The sequence below is a fragment of the Halictus rubicundus genome, chromosome 7, assembly GCF_050948215.1.
Source record: "Halictus rubicundus isolate RS-2024b chromosome 7, iyHalRubi1_principal, whole genome shotgun sequence".
Classification (NCBI taxonomy): Eukaryota; Metazoa; Arthropoda; class Insecta; order Hymenoptera; family Halictidae; genus Halictus; species Halictus rubicundus.
In genome coordinates, this window is record NC_135155.1 from 14,670,234 (window position 1) to 14,689,215 (window position 18,982).

General features: G+C 41.2%; 2 protein-coding genes across 4 annotated transcripts in view; one reads left to right on the forward strand and one right to left on the reverse strand.

Annotated features, from left to right (window-relative positions):
* Mob2 (MOB kinase activator 2) overlaps window positions 1-12,575 on the reverse strand; it is a 79,377-nt gene extending 66,802 nt beyond the window's left edge. The window contains exon 1 of one of the 3 annotated variants that reach the window (XM_076790688.1): window positions 12,108-12,575. Coding sequence is in view for 1 of the 3 variants with exons in the window: in XM_076790694.1 (XP_076646809.1) it covers window positions 12,108-12,112 (5 nt within the window). In the remaining 2 variants the exon portion in view is untranslated. The remainder of the gene's footprint in view (window positions 1-12,107) is intronic. The other 2 variants (XM_076790693.1, XM_076790694.1) reach the window with 2 other exon arrangements.
* Window positions 12,576-16,835: 4,260 nt separating this feature from the next.
* Window positions 16,836-18,967, forward strand: LOC143355663 (tubulin alpha-1 chain). The gene is made up of 3 exons (XM_076790703.1): window positions 16,836-16,992; window positions 17,426-17,648; window positions 17,780-18,967. The coding sequence occupies exons 1-3, from the start codon at window positions 16,990-16,992 to the stop codon at window positions 18,904-18,906; spliced, it is 1,353 nt and encodes a 450-aa protein (XP_076646818.1). The 5' UTR covers window positions 16,836-16,989; the 3' UTR covers window positions 18,907-18,967.
* Window positions 18,968-18,982: the final 15 nt, after the last annotated feature.

An 18,982-nucleotide genomic window follows, 5' to 3' on the forward strand; every position in this document is an offset into this window, starting at 1 on the left:
CGAAATTTCGTCGACTTCAGCAACGTCGTTCGACCTCGAACGCCTCCCGACCCTGCTTACCAATCCTAACGAAATTCATGCGAGTACGCATGTTACGACAAACATGGACTTCCGGAAATGCTTTCCCAAATGAAACGCAATAACAAATCCGTAAAAAGAAGAAGAGGATTTCGAAACTGGCTACTGTGCGTCGCTTAGGCGCGCGTAGGAACGGGGCACAGGACTCCTAAAGAGCCGTACGATAAATCTGGTATTAGTGAAAAAATCGTAATATAATCATTTCTAAATAAAATGCAGTACATTACATCTTTAACACGAAGAACAGATTTTTTTCACTTTTGGCCCGGTATTACGAAACTAGTCACTCTGTGCGTCGCTTAGGCGCGCGTAGGAACGGGGCACAGGACTCCTAAAGAGCCGTACGATAAATCTGGTATTAGTGAAAAAATCGTAATATAATCATTTCTAAATAAAATGCAGTACATTACATATTTAACACGAAGAACAGATTTTTTTCACTTTTGGCCCGGTATTACGAAACTAGTCACTCTGTGCGTCGCTTAGGCGCGCGTAGGAACGGGGCACAGGACTCCTAAAGAGCCGTACGATAAATCTGGTATTAGTGAAAAAATCGTAATATAATCATTTCTAAATAAAATGCAGTACATTACATATTTAACACGAAGAAAAGATTTATTTCACTTTTGGCCAGGATTACGACACTAGCCACTGTGTGCGTCGCTTAGGTGAAAATAGGAACGGCACGAAGCACGGCCGATCGTCGTCGGCGGCCCCGGTTGTCAATTATTTTAGCCCGTCTGCCCGTGAATCACGCGACATTTATCCATTCACGAGTACCTCTGCCAACAAACGTCGGCCGACGTTACCGTGAAAAATGAGCACGGTGGCAAGGGGAGAGTAGAGGAGGAGGAGAGAGAGAGAGAGAGAGAGAGAGAGCCGGGAGAGGATGAGGAGGATAACGAAAGACCCGATGAATGTCAAGTAAATGCGACACCGGCCCGGGCCCGTTTACGTGCTCCAACACGTCCCGCGGGAGCGCTGTCTGTTCCAGGATTAAGATGGACCACGAATCTTCCCCCTCCCCCCTTTCGCTCGTTCTTTCTTTTTAGTGGAAAACAGAAGCGACGACCTACGAGGAGCGACGTCGTCTTTCGCGGAGCAAAAATGGCTCGCATTAACTTTTCACCGACTCGGCTAGACCCGTCTGAACATCTCCAGCCGCGATTTTTCTCTCGGCTTTCCTCGGAGAAGACCAGTTCGCAATAACTGAAATTGATACCGGACGTGCCGCGAATAGAGACGACGACGTTTAACGTTTAATTGTTTGCGCGAAGACGTTAGACAGCTCCTCCAAACGAACCCTTACACTCGGAGCTGCTCAACATGCCTGTTAGCGGGCAAGGGCGCCCGCCGATGCCCGTGGGCACAGCAGAGCCACGGGCAAGCGACTTGGAGTGGGGGTAGGCAACAGCACATCAAATTCACCTTGGTCTCGCAATTTCGCAAGATTTCTCTTAAAGTTCGCTGGCGCGAAAAGCGTCCGACGTTAAACTGTACCCACTTAGTGCCCCGGCTATGGTAAATGCTCCGTTCAAGATGTTTTACAGTCTCCTCTCTTTCTCTCTTTCTCTCTCTCTCTGTTTTCGTAAACCGGAATATAAACTGTGGCTCTCTCGCGGAGGAGCAAAAAAGAAAGGATGCCGTACCTGGGCCGGAAAAAGAGAAGTTTTTACTGGGGGGAGAGTGTAATTAGTTCCCCTTTGTTTTTAAACGTATAAAGCAAGATCAACGTTGATTAGTCAAGAGAACGGTCGAGTAGGTGGCCGCTGACGTAATCAAGTTGTCTCCTCGGTTCTCTCGTTGCGCAACGAGAACGTAATCTATGAACAAGAAAGAGTCAGCAGACGAAGTTTTTTCGTTTCTGGGTTCTGTCGTTGCGTTAACGGCGTGTATTTGTGATAAGGAGGAAGAGTCCTGGGTGAAATGATGACAGAGGGAAATGGGTTGGTGGAATTACTGGCCTAAGAGTGTTGGACTCTTTTCAGGAAGATTCCAAGGACTCTTCGAGTAACCTGAAGATTTTTGAAAGGGCTTCTGTGGCCGTTTGATGTGATCATAAGGTTACAAGAAGGATTCTATGCTCCTTCCAAATGATCTTGACGTCCCTGGAGAAATCCAAAGAACTCACCAAGTGACCGGAAACATGCTAAAGGATTTCTATAACTTTCCAATGTGAAAGTGGACAAGATTCGGTTGCCCTAAGTTTCCTGAGGACCCCAACAAAAATCCTAGAGTTTCTACGAGCAACCCCAAAGCCTTCAACAGGATTCTACGACTTCTAAAATGATCTCAAGACTCCTACAGGATCCCATTGACTTTTCAGGTAACTAGAAAGGCGATAGAAAAATTTTATTGTTTTTCTAAATCATTTCAAGGATTTTATAAGGATTCATAAATTGAATCATTGTGCAGGATTCCAATTTAAGTATTCTGAAAATCTCAATAAAAATCCTAGGGCTCACGACTCTTACTGATTTTTCAGGCAACTAGGAAATTAATTAAACATCCTATTACCCCTTCTAAGCGATCTCAAAGATTCTATAAAAATTGTATGGCTTCCTGGACAACCTCAAGATCCTCGCGAGCATTCTGCGACTTCCTAACCGACCTCGTGATCTCCGGGGGATTGCTACGGCTATAAACGAGCAGAAAGTAATCCAAGAATTCTCCGGAGCAGCCCGAAAGGTGCTCCAACTTGTTTGGTTCTATCACTAACACGCGCACGTCGGTTCATGAACACGTTGTCATTTATCATGAGCACCATCGCTATCGTTTATCGCGCCGCGCGTAAATCATACCGGATAGTGTTTGTAAACAGCCGAATGAGATCAGTCGCAGTAAAGTTTACGAGGGGACGTGAGCGTGCCATTTATTCCCGCAGCTCCCTTTGCAAGGATAACCAGGATATTCCTCTTTCGAAAAGGAATCCCGCGTTTTGACGTCCCTTAGACCGTGGTTCTTTATGCGAAGTAAATATTTTTGTACGTCGAGAGCAACGACTCTTCGATTCTTCTAATTTTTCTACTGTTTCGAATCGCAGTTATTTTTATTACACATGCATAAAATCCGGAGTCTACTTATGCTACTAACGCGTTGACTGCCACGCTAGTATTCATAAAAATCACACTAAATCAGATTTATTTGACACGAGGTTTACGGAGCACTAAAAGTTTGCGCGAATCTTCAAGCGAAATAAATATTGCTTCTTCTCTCGCTGATTTTGAACAGTTAAGAATAACCGTAACAATATTCATCGATTTTTCTAACAATTTTACTGCTTCGCACGTTTTTACTGTAAATGCATCAGATCTGCAGTGCAGTAATAAAAATTCGTTTTCAAGCTCGTCGGGGAAATCGTGTCGTCATATGATTATGGCTGTCGCGGCATTGAAATCGTTCGACAACTAAAAAATTTTCTTACAGTGACTCGGAACAGCTAGATCATGATTTGCGACAGCTGTGTAGCAGACCGGTGTCACGCGTGCGCAACACCCTGCAATCTTGTTTCTTTTCTATTTTTTAATACGAGGTTAGAAAATGCTTGATTGTTGGAAGCACGACGCATAAGACGATATTACGCGATAAGTATGTTTGCGGATAAACGACGACTATGTCGGAGAGACGGTGGCCAGCGGGCTCTCCTCCTCCCCCCACCCCTCTCGCCGACACGTATATCGACACCCGAGAGCTGTTATCGCGAAAACCGTTGATAACACTGCCTTTATCGTCGCGGCCAATATATACTTTGTCGGTGGGGCATTATTTGGAGAACACAATGCGCCCTGACTGTTTATCCTGCCTACAGGTATACAGGGTGTCCGGCAACAGGTGGGAGAACGCGTTTCACGGGTGTCTCTGTGGGACAACGCGAAACCAGAACGCAAAAATTCAAAATTCCCAGTTTCACTGGTTTATCAACCCTTTGAACTCGAAACGATTTTAACCCTTAACACTCGAATGGTGACTGTAAGGCGCCACTAAAAATTGCTGTATCATTATTCAAAATATTTTTTACATTATTAAATTCGTTTGCACTTAATAAATTACGAAATATTTCAGTATTGTACGGGTAAATTGCACCATTTTCATATGTATAACATGAAAAAAGAATATATAGAAGGGAAATATTTTAGGTCTGAAGAATTGTTTCGTTTTGGAGGTAAAATAGCTTCGAGTGCAAAGGGTTAATTCCATTTCTCTCAACCTAAAACGTTTTCATGCTATCTTCTTTACATTATGCGCCAAAAATTTCACCTGCTCCCTCATACACAACACTTGAATTTTCATAGAATACTGTTCAATGTAACACTGAACCTATCGAACATTAAAAGTGTCTGGTAAACGTTGCTTCGTAAAAATGGCAACACTAAAATTACGATTGTCCGTAATTGTCAATGCGGTAGGTTTATTCTTCAGCAAACATTTCAACATTGGCAGAAACATTTTGCGGAACCTACGAAGACTTTTTTGACGTGGTTCGAGACCATGCGCGGGGACAGATTTTTTTCACGAATCAAAAAATTTTCTTTTCGATAAAAACTTTTTCTTTTCCGCTTCCTAACCGTACGTTTTTCATTCGATCATTTCAGAAACATATTTGGAGTGTTTTTAAAGGAACCCCCTAACCCGGCTATAGTCTTTGTCGGTTACTGCCCCTTATCCGGGGACATTGCGAACTGAGAACCGCTGCGAAAACGGGTCAAAGTTCGACGGGTGGGGAGTTACGCGGAATCGACACGGTGTCTCATAGTTCGCGGCCTATTGGCCAGAGGCGGAATCGCTTTTGCTCGTGATTCACCGAGGAAGCGGATCCGCGGCGGTCTTTCGCGTCCACGTGTGAGTCATCGCGAGCCTCGAGAGTTCGAGAGCTCGGTTTCGAGCCAGCGACCACGCTCCGCGTTGCTCGCGAGTCGAGGCTAACCTAGCTGCTAGCTTTCCGCGTTGCTTTGCTCGACGCGCAAAACACCCAAGTGCAACCCGTCTCTAAAGTGCACGGGACATGAGCCGAGCCGAGGCAATGCGAACAGAGACGGGACCAGCCAACCGGCCAGTCACCGAGTCATTGTCTTCTTCTCATTTCCCCCCCGAGAGATCTCTTTCGAAAGAGAAGAGCTTCCCGACTCCTCCCGCACCTCTTTTCCGAGCCCGCGACCGGGATTCGTAGTAGGGATCGAACGTTCTTATTGCTCAAGTGATTAAACACATAAATATTAGGGGACCCATAAGTAATCAATTATTTTGAAATGTAAAACAAACTTTGTAGTAAATTCAAGTTTTTATTTCTTAATTTATTATATAATCTCCATCATTATCAAGGACAGTTTGCCATCTTTCCTGCAAATTTTCGATACCCCTCTTATAGAAATCCAGGGTTCGTCAAGCAAAATATGACTCAAGGTGCCTCCTAACATCTTCTACAGAATGTTTTATTTCTTAAATAATGCTCCAGAGATCTGAAAAGATCAGAGGGAGCAATATCAATTTATTGGGCATTGTTAATTTGCAGTATTACACCTTTTCTGAGGACTAAAGCTGCCCTCTTTTTCAATAGTTCTGAATACAGCCGTTGTAATTGCTGACAATACAACTCAGCAGTAACTGTTTCTCCAGGTTTCAACAACTCAAAGTGAACTATGCCACGACAGTCCCACCAAATGCACAGTAACACCTTTCTAAGCGATAAGCTAGGTTTAGGGGTTGATATTGCGGTTTGATTTGCAGAAAGCCATTGCTTGGAACGCTTTATGTTATCATAAGGAATTCATTTTTCATCTCCGGTAACGATTCTGCTAAGAAATGGATCTCCACGAAATCTGGATAGCAATGAAGTGCAAATTGATCGACGAATATTCTTGTTGGTCTCAGATAATTGATGCGGTACCCATATTCCTTGCCTATATGCCTTCCCCATTTCGTGTAGGTGCCTTTGTACAGTTGACCATGCGAACCCAAGGCTTCTTGATCATTCTTGTATACTTAATTTTGGATCAGCTTCCGCTATAGATTTTAGGGTGTCATTATCAAATTCAACTGGTCGTCCACTTCGAGGCCTGTCAGAGAGATCATAATCACCAGCAGCAAACCTTCTGAACCAACGTTGACACTTGTTGACCTTTAATACATCTCCATAAACATCGCAAATTTTCTTTGTTGTTACATTAAATCCCGCATGAAAATGAAAAAGTATGCAATGGCGAATATGATCCTCGGAAGGTACGGACGCCGCCATTTTATTACAGGGTTGTAAAAAGAAATTATACTTTTTAGAATGTTTCGAAGACAGGTTGCTTTACCGAAAACTGTAAAAGAATACGTGTTTCCTCTTCAGAACTAAAGGCAAAACAAATTCTTTGCAAATAGTTGATTACTTATGGGTATGTACCCCTAATATTTGGAGCAAAAATTTCAAAATGAAAATTTGGTACTCAATGGGTTAAGGGGCTATTAAACAACTTATGAAAACAAAAATAGCTAGGTTATTATTGGTCAAGTGTTACAACATAGTGTAATTTTTACGCAGTTAATGCCAATAACGGGACATGGGAGCGAATCTTCGAATTTATTGAAAAATGATAAAGTGAATTTAAAAATTGTGGACTCTAGAAAGGAATTTTACGACCTAGAACAAATTTCAGGGTTCGTAAAAGATTTTAGAGTCTATAAAAGATGGGATGGTCAACATAAAAATTAATAGAACGTATATAAAATGTCAGGATCTATGAAAAGCTTCGAAAGCCATTCTAAAAAATTGTATAGCTTAGGAAAATGTATTCGAGCATTCGATCTTCATTGTAGGATATTACAAAAATAACTTCAAACATTATAGAAGTAGACTTGTGATTCGACGCTGCATTTCTTACGACATGAACAGAAATAAACAAACTCTGTTAACAATCTTGACGAAATAGTCAAGAATAGTAAAGTAAGCGTAATCTATAATGTCTAGACTATAATTACAAATGATGCAATGGAGCCTGTTCCTCATTGGCCAATGACTAGATGACGCCTCGTGGGCGGAGCCGAAAAGAAACGCTATTGGACGCATCGCGGTGTGGTGGGGATGGCAACACGACCCTAACAAATGAAAATCGGGGATACTCATTCCTTCGTACACACCCGTTACATCGTCGTACCACGATAAAGCACATTTTTAATCGCAGGACGTGGTTAAAAAAATATACATGTATATTAGACCGCAAAGCATTAACGAGTTAAAGCGACCTCGCCGCTGAAATCGGTTCTTCCGCCTTGCATCGTCCCTCAAAAGTTTCGAGAACGCGTGCAATTACTATACTAAAGATATTCTGCCGCATTTCCATTTTTATAATCGCACGAGGCGGAGCCAAAATAAATTAGAATCCTATTTTCCGTAACGGCGGTCTTAATAGGTCAGAAATAATATAAAACACAACCTACATTTCCGCAGACTGCCCGATCGGTTAAAAATAAAAACTAACCTAACATTTCATTAGTAACCAGCAATAAGTGACATACGAAAATAGGTAGAAAATTTTATCGACAGTCCAATAAGTCAAAAATAACCTAGAATTTCATTGGCAGTTTCACTAGCTTAAAAATAAAAGCTAACCTAAAATTTCATTAGGTAACCACGATAGATCAAAGATAATATAAGAGACAAAGTAAAATTTTATTGGTGGTCTAACAGGCTAAAAGTAACATAAAATTTTATTCAGAAACTTAAGTCTCCATAGGGAAGAGTTACCAATTGGAAGAACGTGTCGTCTATATTACTATTTGGACGTAGAAAAATGATTTTGCCATTGCGAAAAACATTTGACTCGGCGGAGCGCTCTAGGAGGACAAGCGTAAATAAGATTTGAATAAATCTTTATTCAGACATCCGTCGGTGTAAAAATCTATTCAAACACCGAGCCTTCGTATCCCCGCGACTGATAAACGCGAACGGTGATCGTTCACCCGATCAATTGGTACTGTAAATTTCCCTCCGCTCGCAAAATAACGAAATAACTTACAATTTATCGACGGTACTCGCTTCAAGGGCCACCCGTATTGCGCCGGGAACGCAATAAGCGAGGTGAAACGCGATAATTTTATCGCCGTCCGATAGATATCGCGAAAAATTCATGCGCGACCATTTTAATCTACGAGTTTACCATTTTTCCACCGGTTTCACCGCGCTTATACAATATTACCTTCAAACGACGCGCTCGCTGAACGATGAAACGAAAAGTATAAAGACGCGAGTGGAAATATCTTTCAAGTTGGCAATCCGCACTGATCAATTCGCTGGTTCCTTTCGGTAAAGCAGATTCCAATTAGGTGCTCGAGTCTCTATACCGTTCGATCCCTCGATTATCACTAGAAGTACCAAGGACAAGGGACCCGATTACTGTGAGGATACCAATTACTGTGCCTATATCAGTTATACTTATTTTTAAGGCATCATGAATATTAAAATAGAGATAAAAAATTTAAATATTACTATTATTCTTTATTTTTTTTTTTTCATTAAAATCAGTTAATACATATGTTACATAGATCTCTTTTTTAATATTCATTACGCTTTAATTGTTATCCCCACAGTAATTCTACCCCTTACCCAAGAGTCATTCTTATTAGTTATTATTAAAATAACAGATTCAGGAAAGAGTTTGAGAACCAATATAAACTTTGAACGGATCAAATTAAAGTCAAATAATTCGTTAATTAAAACAGTACCCCAGTCGATCAACAAGTAATCGCTTAAAACAAAAATACAACGAATAAATTCATTTTACAATCGAGACGATTCCGACGATTAAAAAACGTGACAATCAGCCGTTTTAATCGATCCAGTGGTTTCAAACGACGCACAGTAGTTGGTGCAAAGGTTGCAAGTGTCACGTGGTCACACACTCGAATACCATAAGCACGCTACGTTTTACCGCGCGGTAGGTACTTTAATTCGGGGACCAACGTGTACCGGAAACCGTACGGTTTCCGTACACCTGATAGGCGTGTCCTAAATAGATAATCGTATCGCTGGTACAATTAAAAATATACGAGGGAAAAACAGTCAGACACATCGGTGTTTCTACGTATTTCTACCAAATTCTAGCCACTATCAACAATAACCTAAAATCACACAATGGTCAATACACTACATCGGTCTAACTACTCTCTGTTGTAAAAAACAGATTATCAAACGGTTGAAACGTTTCCATAGACAATGTGGGTAGGGTATGGCCATGTTTGATTTTCACGTTTTATTCGCATGTCGAAATGCACGTATCGCGCGTGTCATCGACAGACGAAACGATAACGCAACGTAAAATGTCGTTACCTCCACCGCATTTCACTTTCGATTCGAACCGCTTCGAATAAAATCGCTGATACATCCTGCTGGTCTCCTCAATCCAGTCGAAATGGAACATCGACTGTGACCGTCAATGTCGATAAACATGTTTCACTTTTCTCGACGACAGTTAAAAATGTTAACTAACCCCATCGACCTCCTAATAACGTTCTTAGCTTTTACAGATATTTTACAATTCTTTGAATCGTTTTAACATTCGCCTAAGTATTTTTGTCATAGAATTGTATACTCTAATAACACGCGAAGTCGTAAAAATGTTAACCTCACTGAATTCCTAAAACGTATTTGCATCTTACTCTCTACTGTTTTAAATTCCGTCCGATTATTTTAATTATACAAATACAATTCAAGGAAAAATTGTATCAAATAATTGAGAAGAACAGCAGGCTTGAATATCAGTTAATATCGCCGTTCAACTTTTTAAATTAATAAAATCGGGTGAAAAATTGATTCGAACATGAACTATAGACAATTTTAATCCTAGGTATAGTGACCTGAAGGGTGAGGGACCCAATTACTATGCCTATATTAATTATACTTATTTTTGCAGCATAACAGATATTAAAAAAGTGATATTCAATTTTTTCATTAAAATCGGTTAATGTTATGTATTTCTTTTTTACTATTAATTACGCTTTAAAAATAAGTATAACTAATGTAGACACAGTAATTGGACCCCTTACCCTAACCGGTGGTGCAACCGGAAAGGGGTAGACACTGCGCGAGAAGCTAACTCGAGAACACGCCATAATGTTTTCGCATACGCAGCTTCGTTTCCTTCGAAACCCATCACTGTCTGTCCACAACTTTATCTTTTTCATTATTTATCAATACTTCGTTCCACAATTCCAATTTGCTAGCCCAAATTAGACTACCCCGTTCCGAGTTCTACCACCAATAACAGGACACTCAATTACGAGCACATAAGAAAGAAAAAGAAAAAAAAAATAGAACGGAACTCACAATTCATTTCACCGTATCGGTTTTATTGATGGACACAACGCGTTGCTCGTTTACGTAAGTGCTCCGAGGTAAACGATACTCGATTCGAACGAAAAAAAGGGGGTAGAAATTGGAAATTTGATCGAGCGAATTTCTGCACGTTACGGGTACATATTTTTTGTTGTTTTCGAACTTTCGGAAAACGGTGGAAAAAAATAACGGTTTTCGTTTGAAAATATGGACATCCTTGACTGACTCACTCGAGCTCGTTTAACCTTATCGTCGACGCGACGCACAGTGCGTTGAAAAAGCACGTTTTCGGGACAAAATTCCATTACTTGAACATTATAGGTGATACGAAATAATGTTTCAGATCAAAGTTGTAAGATATAGAAGGGAGTACGTGACGATTGTATTTGTTTGACATTGCAATAACCTTGAAAGCTCTGCGGAGATTGCAATTGAAATTTTCAGTAGAAACCTATATTTTGAATTACATATTCTTGAAGGTGACACCAAGACGATTTCAAAACACTCGAATACTTTTGTTTTTGCATAAACTATTATCGAGATATGTGTGTTCTAAGTTGATGCGCCAACATTAGCATTATGCAGTATCGCGAAGTTGTTCAATTGGACTTTGCACGGCACTGTTCTCCTCTATGTCTTGTAGCTTTCTTCTGTAAACAGTTAATGAATTAAAACGGTAAAAGAATTTTCGAGTTTTTCTTTTTCGGATCGTTTGAAAACCATATATATCGAAGTTCGTTTTATCCGTAATAAGTTGTCGCCAACATGAAAAAGAATGGTTAAAAAGTAATGAACAGGAAGGGACAACTAAATCTAGCGTAATTTTTTACGGCTCATATCTACGTATAATTACCGCCAAAAATCACGAAGGAGTTTTGAGGAGTATTTTTTTAAAAACCTTCATTAAAGATATCAGTAGCGTTTAAATTGACCTTATTAATTTGATCTCAAGTGAAAAAAACAAACTTCAAAATAACAGGTACACACCTCCAGTAACACACTCTATGTTGAAAAGTTTTCATTTTTATAAAACGCACATGCTAGCACAATTGGTGAATCAATTTTAATCGAAATTTTTCACTTGCAGGTGAAGTACCCGGGCATAGTTGATACTTGTTTATTGGTTTTGATATCATTACTTACATATGTACAGTAAATATCTAGGAACGCTTTTATGAAGGTTTTAAATGTGAACGTGAAAGTTGATTTTTTGATTTTTGTCCATTGTCAACGCATTGTGCGACGCTGTCATTGTTTCTGTCGAAAACAAGCAGGCTCGGGTCGGGCCGACGATGTTCTATACACGCGTTATTTCGTGACAGTAGCGTACGAGAATTCGGGATGACAACCGCGCGACGGACGACAGTTCGATTTCGATAGTGCACGGGATAACCACCGGCGATTGGTTTCTCTCAGAAAACGGGAGAAAGACGAGGTAAGACCGTTAAGAGCTGGTACGAGTCACGACGACTCGAAAGAGCGTCAACCTACACGAGGAGGTTAGGCCTCTGTCGAAGAAACGATGAAGAGGTTAATCTTTTTCCTCCTTTATTTCCCTCTCCTCCCCTGCGCACACGTTTGCACACACTCGTGCATGCATACACGCACGCACGGATGCACACACACACTGTGTTCGCGGATTTCGGTTCTGTGGAAAATTCGCGCGTGTACGGGATCTGTGTTCGCGAGCTACGAACGAAAAGAAAAAAAAACTTACCCCATAAACCAGTCCACGGTATCGCGGAGATACTCGGGTAACCTATCCAGCTTGGATGATTTTCAGTTGGATCACCGCCGAGGAAAGTAGCACGAGAGTCGAGAAAACAAAATAAAATTTTCTCTCTCTCCTCACACTAGCACCAGCAGCAGCAGCGGCGGCGCACGTTTCGCGATCTCGTGAAATCTAACATGGCGAAGCTCTATTGTCACCTGTTCCCGTCATGCCTCACTTGTGCCCTCCCCCCCCTCTCTCACCCGAAAATACTGCCGATTTATCACCGCCACCGCGTACTTTCGCGCGCGATACCACCGATCCCGTTTCCGTTCCTCGGCTATGCCGCGGGTAACTCTGCCGTGTGCCTCTTTCACGGTCGATCGACGAGAGAAACTTCCACGGAACGGCCGACACTGCGCACAAGGGGAATGCCACACGGCAACGAGCGCGCACAGCTGATCGTCCGACCTCACGCGAAATCAGATCGCGCAACCCCCCCGTTTGCCTACCTGACGGAAGAGGGTAGTACCTACCACCGTGCGCGCGCACCTACATTACCGACCGAGTCCAAGCCCGCGCAGTTACTTTATCGACCTAACGAAGGCGCGCCCTGCTACCTTACCGACACAACAGAGGCGCGCGCTTCCACCGCGATTTGAATCGTCTCAAACCTCTACAGTCTCTTTAACCCTTTGCACTCGAATCACAAGTCTGAAGCACCATCACAAATTGTATGTGCAAAAAACTAATCATAATCGAAATTAGCATTTTAGAAAACAATATTCTATTGTATTCGCGAGACTGCAGTGACTATATATAGCTATCTTTAATTTGAATCCCTACCACTGACGACGCTGTCAGCAGATTTTAATTCCAGTTGGTAATACAGGATGTGACACGAAAATGGTAATGGGATTACGTGACCCCAAAAAAGTGGGCCACAAAAATACATTGGATGATAGGTCTATCCTATACCTCGTCTGTGCTTCTAGCAACCAATGAATCCGCATGAGCCCAACGAACTCACAATACTCATCCCTTTAGTTGATTTTAAAAACTACATTACGCTTGGTTCGAAAGTAAAGATCCCTATCCTGTTACAAGTAATATCTGTACGTTTTATGTAAATTGTGTATTCACTCACTCACTACGAATACTCTAACCTCCAACCTTGAATTATAGTTATGTATTCGATTATCAGCGAATGTATTAACTGGACATCTTTTTGCAATTTTTCGGTTTCGTCGGACATGACACGAATATGAGTGGGTCTCTAAAGCAATAAAACACGTTGGTTGGTTGCATACAGTCTGCTGTCATACTCCCACAGATTCTTCACCTGTTTTACTCAGTAAGCATGTAAATCAGTCATTCTCTATCTATCAGTCATTCTATCTAATCTTATGTCATTCTCACAATTAGAACTTTGACTCAACGTGCCTATCTTGACGAGACCTGGTCCAAGGTTCTTGTGGATCTAGTTCCAACATTTATCGTTCGTCAGCGTAGAGAGTGTAAGAAATCGAGTGGTTTTTGCGATGTCGGTATTTCAGATTGTGAGACACGAAACCCCATATGATGGTTGGTCTACTCCTGTACTTCGCCTATGCTACTATTTATTTATTTAAATTTGCCATATTATCGAGATCGCTACAATTTTTCCTGACGTCGGTATACAAACATTGCGTGACACGAAATATAATAAATATAAGGTTTTTGATCTACTCTCATGCATTGTCTATGATTGTATCTTTAAAATAACATTGTAGATGGCACCACAATGTAGAAAAATATGATGGCGTGCACATCTTCGTTTTAGTTCGTGCAGCATTAAATCTAAAAAAATCATTTCAAACCGTCGTAACTATAAATCAAAATTTATGTGCCCTGAACGAAGTACGTAGGAACTTCATTCCGCATAATACACTTTACTTTTCATGTACAGATTAATAAGACTCAATTAATTAGCGGCATAAGTACTTTTCGAACAAAGGATACGCGGTTTGTGAAATTTCGGCAACTACGAATGGCACAACGTAAGCCAATTCTTCAGCATTAAAAATGGGAAACCTTAGACAAAATATTCTTGCAAATTCAAAGATACGATAAAACGTATGCAACGGTCGAATGGCTCGCGCCAACGAAATGCTAAACGTTTCGGTTTAGAGTTTAGATGCGCTGTCCCGGCGACGTAACAGGGTATTTTGCTTTTTTCGTCCGTGCAGCTACAGAGAGAAATCTGTGGGAGTCCCGCACGTCCTACGCATCTCTTTTAAGGAAAAGCCTTTGGACAGCTCACTTTTTCGTCGAGAGGTCTCGATTTATCACATCACGTATTTTTCTGAGCCTTTGAAGGAGGGGCGGAAGAGTACCTAACGCTCACGTATTGTCCATCCAGTCCATCCCACGGCTCTTGGAAAGGATCCGGCAACGCAAAAATGCTAAATCTCTAGATCGCACAATAGGTAGATCAGGTAGATCAATAATTCACCAGACACCAGAAGGTCACGCACGAAAGCAATTAATTCCCGAATCAGATTGGACTGGAGGGCCCGATCCTTTGTGCAAAATCTTGCTACGTTACCGTACATTAACCCTTCAGAGACAACGTGTGTGAACTGTATTGACTCTGACGAATATTTCAAAATGTATTACCCGAGGTCAGATCCTGAGGAGCAATACACTTTCATGCATCGTTGTTCCTAAATTATCAACAAGTTATGGTAACATCGAACGATCGGGTGCCGTCCTTGAAGGGTTAATTTTTTAGTTGTATAATTATGGTGGACACTAATATTTTATGCTGAATTCATGTCTTAATACAGTTATGCAATGTACTGGTAACACAAGAAAGAACCTTCTTCGGTTGGCCGATAATGTGTGAAATGCGTATCCCTGACGAGATGGGTGTGTACAGAATGGCGCTGTCAATTGACCATCTGCCGTCGTCAACAATGACAAGATGCTCTTTCCTTTATTTATTTCATAGAATGCGAGAAGAATTGATTTTGCTAAAATGCACGATTAATATCATTAATAGCAGATAAAATTCATTTTTCGTATTCGAATTAATATTAATATTTCTGTTTATGAAATCTCTCGTGAATTAACGTTTATACTTTCGGTTTACAAAATTCTTGGACTTGTCTCGTTAAAGCAGTATTGCGTTGATCACGACCGGGTTATATTTGGAAATCTTGTGCGAGACTGCAGGAGATGAAATACTGTAAAGAGGTCAGAAACCGTGGTAAGGTGAGATCGCAGAATCAAGAGTAGAGAGCGGATACGGTTTGTGCTCGTGGGCAGGAAGTAGATCAACTTCAATTCATTGTATAATGAATTCAGTAAAAAGATCGTGCGTTGCTCTTGAAAATATATTCCTCGTATAAATATCATTTCTCTCCTTTACTCTCCACAGCTTACCCAAACAATCATCACTGACAATCTAATTACTATATCTTTTAATGATAAGAATTGAGTTACAGCGAAACTGATATATAATTTCTGTGTGATAGGAACATCCCAGTCTCGCTTTTATTACGGCGACAAACTTATAGAACACTCGGTATATAGCGAGAAAATCAATACCTGAGACGGGTCTATGTAAACTTGATATTGCAAACCCCATGGGTGCGTTGAACTGGTAGTCCTTAAATTCTATGTACATCATTACTAATTAAACAATAATATTAAATAATTATATACAATAAATAAAATGAAAAATAAACGAAAAAATTTAATAATATATTATAGCCCAAATTTGAGCAAAAAGTAATCTGATTAATGAAATCATGATTAATGATTACGATTGCTAAATAATCCAGTAATCATGATTACTAAATTGTTCTAGTAACGATTAATTATTACTCTGATTCCTTTTCGTAATCAATTACAAAAGTAATAACACAATAATCGATTAATGCCTAATTCTAATTATAGTACAATTTTAGTTTCAACGAATTCTTTTTGTAATCTCTGGAACTGGAAATATACCCGTCTACATTTACAAACTATGTAGTGTATATATGTTCATAAAAATTACAATAATAATAGAACGTTAATTAGAAAATGCATGGATATATTTTGAAACAGCAAATCCTCTCGGCCGTTACCATTTCAGCTGCATGTGCACTGCTATTTTAACGGAATATCCAAATGCCTATGAAGTCTATATATAGCCATAACAGAGACAGATGTATAAAATATATATAGCATAAGAACCGAATAGAAAGTCGTTAGCAAGGATAAGCGACTTAAGAAACGAAAAGATGCATCCTTCAATACCATGATTCCTTCGACAGAACAAGACTTAAAAGATTGTTGTAACTAAAACGTTGTTGTAACGTATCAACCGTTATGGAACGGAGACACGAATTACATGAGTCACCAATCAAAATGCACGATCCAAATATGGAAGAAACCATCGCCCATACTGTTGAATTCCCATCCATAAAGCCCTGCAGATTTCTCTCGCTCCGCGACGAGCTACTCTAATTAAACGTTTATTAAGTTTACCCATTGACTTCCCGTAGGTCGATGAATGAATATGTTGCCGTTAAAGTTAATGAAACAATTGATTATATCGTCATTGCTGGGACTATATTTTCCGTAAAAGGTCGGTGTGTTCTGGCGTCCGTGGGTACTGCGGTCGAGGGAACACCAATCGCGAGAGAGAATGAGGCCATCGGTGACCAATCGAAGCGCGCTGACGAAGCCGTTCACCGAGGGTATAAATAGCTGTTCCAACGGCCGGCGTTACATTCGATTCAGGTTCTTGGACGGAGGTGTTAGCGAAAGCTCCATTACTTGCTTTAGCCAATTATCGACGTCTCACGACCGTTTCTACTTCGTTTTTGCTGAATTTTGAACCTTTACCTACCACAAAATGGTGAGTTCTCGTCTATTTACCGATATTTCCAGTAATCTTGAAAAAGGCGTTGTCTTGTTGCCAAGGGCATGGGCAGCCATCTTGTAACGGTCAAATACCGGCCGGCTTTCGGCTTCGAGTTTTACAATAACGGGTCTTCCATTAGATTCCATTCTCGTTTCTTAATATCATTAATTTCGTATAATATTAAAGTCTGTAATATACTATTTGAACATTTTTCGTTTATACCGGCGCTAAGTATTTTTTGTTAACATTTTTTGAACGTGCTTTTCCGAATTAATTCATTGACTAAAGTGTCGGTTGTTATATAAAATAATTTTTCGAAATTGCAATTGTTGCAAATTTTTTATTTTCTATAAAAATCTGCAATCTATTTACAACGATATATTCATATCAATTTTCGTAATATTAAAATATATTTTATAATTTTCAGCGTGAGTGTATCTCGGTTCATGTTGGACAAGCTGGAGTCCAGATCGGTAATGCCTGCTGGGAATTGTATTGTCTGGAGCATGGCATCCAGCCTGATGGCCAGATGCCATCTGACAAAACTATTGGAGGGGGTGACGACAGTTTCAACACCTTCTTCAGCGAGACTGGTGCAGGGAAACATGTGCCCAGGGCAGTGTTCATTGACTTGGAACCTACAGTAGTCGGTAAGTTTTTCTTTTGTTACAAATGGTATTAATTTTTCAATAAATACGTTCTCGTACAAAGTAAAAGTTTTGAAATTTAGAACTAGTAATAAAAATTTTCAAACTATAATAAAATTTCTTGTAATTTTCAGACGAAGTACGTACTGGTACGTATCGCCAGCTCTTCCACCCGGAACAGTTGATCACCGGCAAAGAGGACGCAGCGAACAATTACGCTCGTGGTCACTACACAATTGGAAAGGAGATTGTCGATCTCGTGTTGGACCGAATCCGTAAATTGTCCGACCAATGTACCGGTCTGCAAGGTTTTCTGATTTTCCACTCGTTCGGCGGAGGTACCGGCTCTGGGTTCACTTCCCTCTTGATGGAGCGTCTTTCCGTCGACTACGGCAAGAAATCGAAATTGGAATTCGCTATCTACCCTGCACCCCAAGTCTCCACAGCAGTCGTCGAGCCGTACAATTCGATTCTCACGACGCACACCACCCTCGAACATTCCGATTGCGCGTTTATGGTCGACAACGAGGCCATCTACGACATCTGCCGTCGTAACTTGGACATCGAGAGACCCACCTACACGAACTTGAATAGACTGATCGGCCAAATTGTATCCTCCATCACCGCTTCTCTACGATTTGACGGCGCCCTGAATGTGGACTTGACAGAGTTCCAAACGAACTTGGTACCCTACCCGAGGATTCACTTCCCGTTGGTAACTTACGCGCCGGTCATCTCCGCGGAGAAGGCGTATCACGAGCAGCTCTCTGTATCAGAGATTACGAACGCCTGTTTCGAGCCAGCGAACCAGATGGTCAAGTGCGATCCGCGGCACGGCAAATACATGGCCTGCTGCATGCTCTACAGAGGCGATGTCGTGCCGAAGGACGTGAACGCGGCGATTGCCACCATCAAAACCAAGCGTACCATTCAGTTTGTTGATTGGTGCCCCACTGGTTTCAAGGTTGGCATCAACTACCAGCCCCCGACTGTGGTACCAGGCGGTGACCTCGCCAAGGTGCAACGTGCCGTCTGCATGTTGTCGAACACCACTGCCATCGCCGAAGCCTGGGCCCGTCTTGACCACAAGTTCGACTTGATGTACGCCAAGCGTGCCTTCGTCCATTGGTACGTTGGAGAAGGTATGGAAGAAGGAGAGTTCTCCGAGGCTCGTGAGGATCTCGCTGCCCTCGAGAAAGACTACGAGGAGGTCGGTATGGACTCCGCAGAAGGTGAAGGAGAAGGTGCCGAGGAATACTAAACTGGCATTTTGATACCAAGAATTTTTTTTTTGCAATAAAGAATCTGATTTCTATCAGCAACACTTTGTGTGTGTG

What these genes read in the sequence shown, in the direction of transcription:
- LOC143355663 (XM_076790703.1), top strand. An exon ending in CTTGGAACCTACAGTAGTCG is followed by an intron (nt 17,649 to 17,779) that starts GTAAGTTTTTCT and finishes TGTAATTTTCAG; the next exon opens with ACGAAGTACGTACTGGTACG.